The sequence below is a fragment of the Laccaria bicolor genome, genomic scaffold (genome assembly GCF_000143565.1).
Source record: "Laccaria bicolor S238N-H82 LACBIscaffold_43 genomic scaffold, whole genome shotgun sequence".
In the NCBI taxonomy this organism is placed as follows: domain Eukaryota; kingdom Fungi; phylum Basidiomycota; class Agaricomycetes; order Agaricales; family Hydnangiaceae; genus Laccaria; species Laccaria bicolor.
This window is the reverse complement of record NW_001889914.1, coordinates 21,241-22,891: the sequence shown is the minus strand read 5'-3', so window position 1 is coordinate 22,891 and position 1,651 is coordinate 21,241. Positions and strand designations below refer to the sequence as shown.

Here is a 1,651-nt window from a genome sequence, read left to right as displayed (position 1 = left end):
TTTGTCATGTGCTTACATAACACAGCTTCTTTATCGGGAAACCCCAGCTCGTGCAACTGCTATCTGTTCTTCCACCCCACTTCCACTGCAAGTTTCTTGCACCAATGTCTTATCAGTGCTATTGCTCAGCATGCTATCCCTCACAAAAGAAAACAATCCAGACAATCGAAAACCACTTGCAGTGTGATCGACATGCTCTTGTGTCTTCAATCTCCCAAGATAGCAAACATCTTGAGGACTGCATCAATAAAACCACAGCAGCTTTGAAGCTTTATGAAGGAAAAAATGAGAATACTGGTGAGACCATCCTAATACACTTTTCCTTCTTGGATTATTCAAATAATTGCAAAAATACTTGACACAGACAATTCTGGATCAGAGATTGAATCATCTGAATCATCTGATCAGATTGAAGATCAGGCTCATAATTTGGATCAATTAGAGCTTGATCTTATGCATAACCAGCCTGATTCTCTATCCTTGGGCTCTGATTCTTGTTCTACTAGTGACTCTGAATTCTCAGAGGAGGACTTTGATTTTCTATGAACTGAGACTTGGAATGATGGCTCAGATATGGGAGATGCTGAAGATTCTGATACTAGCAGTGGCACTTCTAATTCTAGCAGTGGCTCTGACTCTGAAACTGAGCAAGGGCTGACACCTATAGTTGTTCATCCTACACTTCCAAAACAGTTGGAAGATCTGTGTGCTGAATTACTTGGTGATTATACTGTTCCTCCAGTTCCACCTACAGATTCCAACTTAGCTCCGAAAATTAATGACCTTTCTCTGTCTGAGAAAGCATCACTTGAGCATTATGTTGCATGGAAGAAATCAAATGGGACAGTAAAAGGGTACAAATATCATGCAACTGTCCTGCAGTCCAATCTAGACACTGAAATTCTGTCACTCCACCAAGTTAAGAAGCTTTCACAAAGGCTTACTGGGTTTTATCCAAAGAAAGTGGACATGTGTCCAAAAAGTTGCATTGCTTATACTGGCGAATACAAAGACTTGGATAAATGTCCATATACTTTCAGTCAAGCAAAGGAACCATGTGGAATGGCACACTACAAGTAGTGATGTGCAAGGGTTTGTCAACCCTCCAAGGGTCAGGGGTAAGGGTCAGGAGGGTAAGGGTCAGGGTAAGGATTTTGTGACCCTCAACAAACCCTTGACCCTTCTGAAGGGTCAGGGGTTTTTTTAGGGGTTTCATTTCTCTAATATCAAGGTAAGTGCTCCAGATAAAATGATTTTAAATCACATTGAATCAGATAAAATATCATCCAAAGAGACCTCACTACCTTTGCAACACTTAGTATTGTTCAGATACACTGAATTCCTCATATTTCATCAATAATTTACTAAAAACCATGTGTACTGTCATAAATATACTTGAATGATGTGTATTTCACAGGCATCTTGCTATTTATTTACTATCTATAAAGCTTGAGCAGTCATTTGCTCCAAACCCTTGTTCAAACCCTGCTGGGGTTTCTTACCCTCCAACCCCTGAGATACCCTTACCCTTACCCTCCAAAACCCTTGACCCCAGCCAAGGGTCAAGGGTTTTGGAGGGTAAGGGTCAGGGTCAGCCTGAGTTGACCCCAGGGTTACCCCTGCTCATCACTAACTACAAGGAAGGCAGGAA

At 41.4% G+C, this 1,651-nt stretch overlaps 1 protein-coding gene across 1 annotated transcript; it reads left to right on the top strand.

Moving 5' to 3' along the window:
* Nucleotides 1–573: 573 nt before the first annotated feature.
* On the top strand, nucleotides 574–1,080 carry LACBIDRAFT_309971 (uncharacterized protein; the record flags this gene model as incomplete). The annotated part of the gene is made up of 1 exon (XM_001887217.1): nucleotides 574–1,080. One exon carries the CDS (start codon nucleotides 574–576, stop codon nucleotides 1,078–1,080), a length of 507 nt encoding a protein of 168 aa, XP_001887252.1.
* Nucleotides 1,081–1,651: the final 571 nt, after the last annotated feature.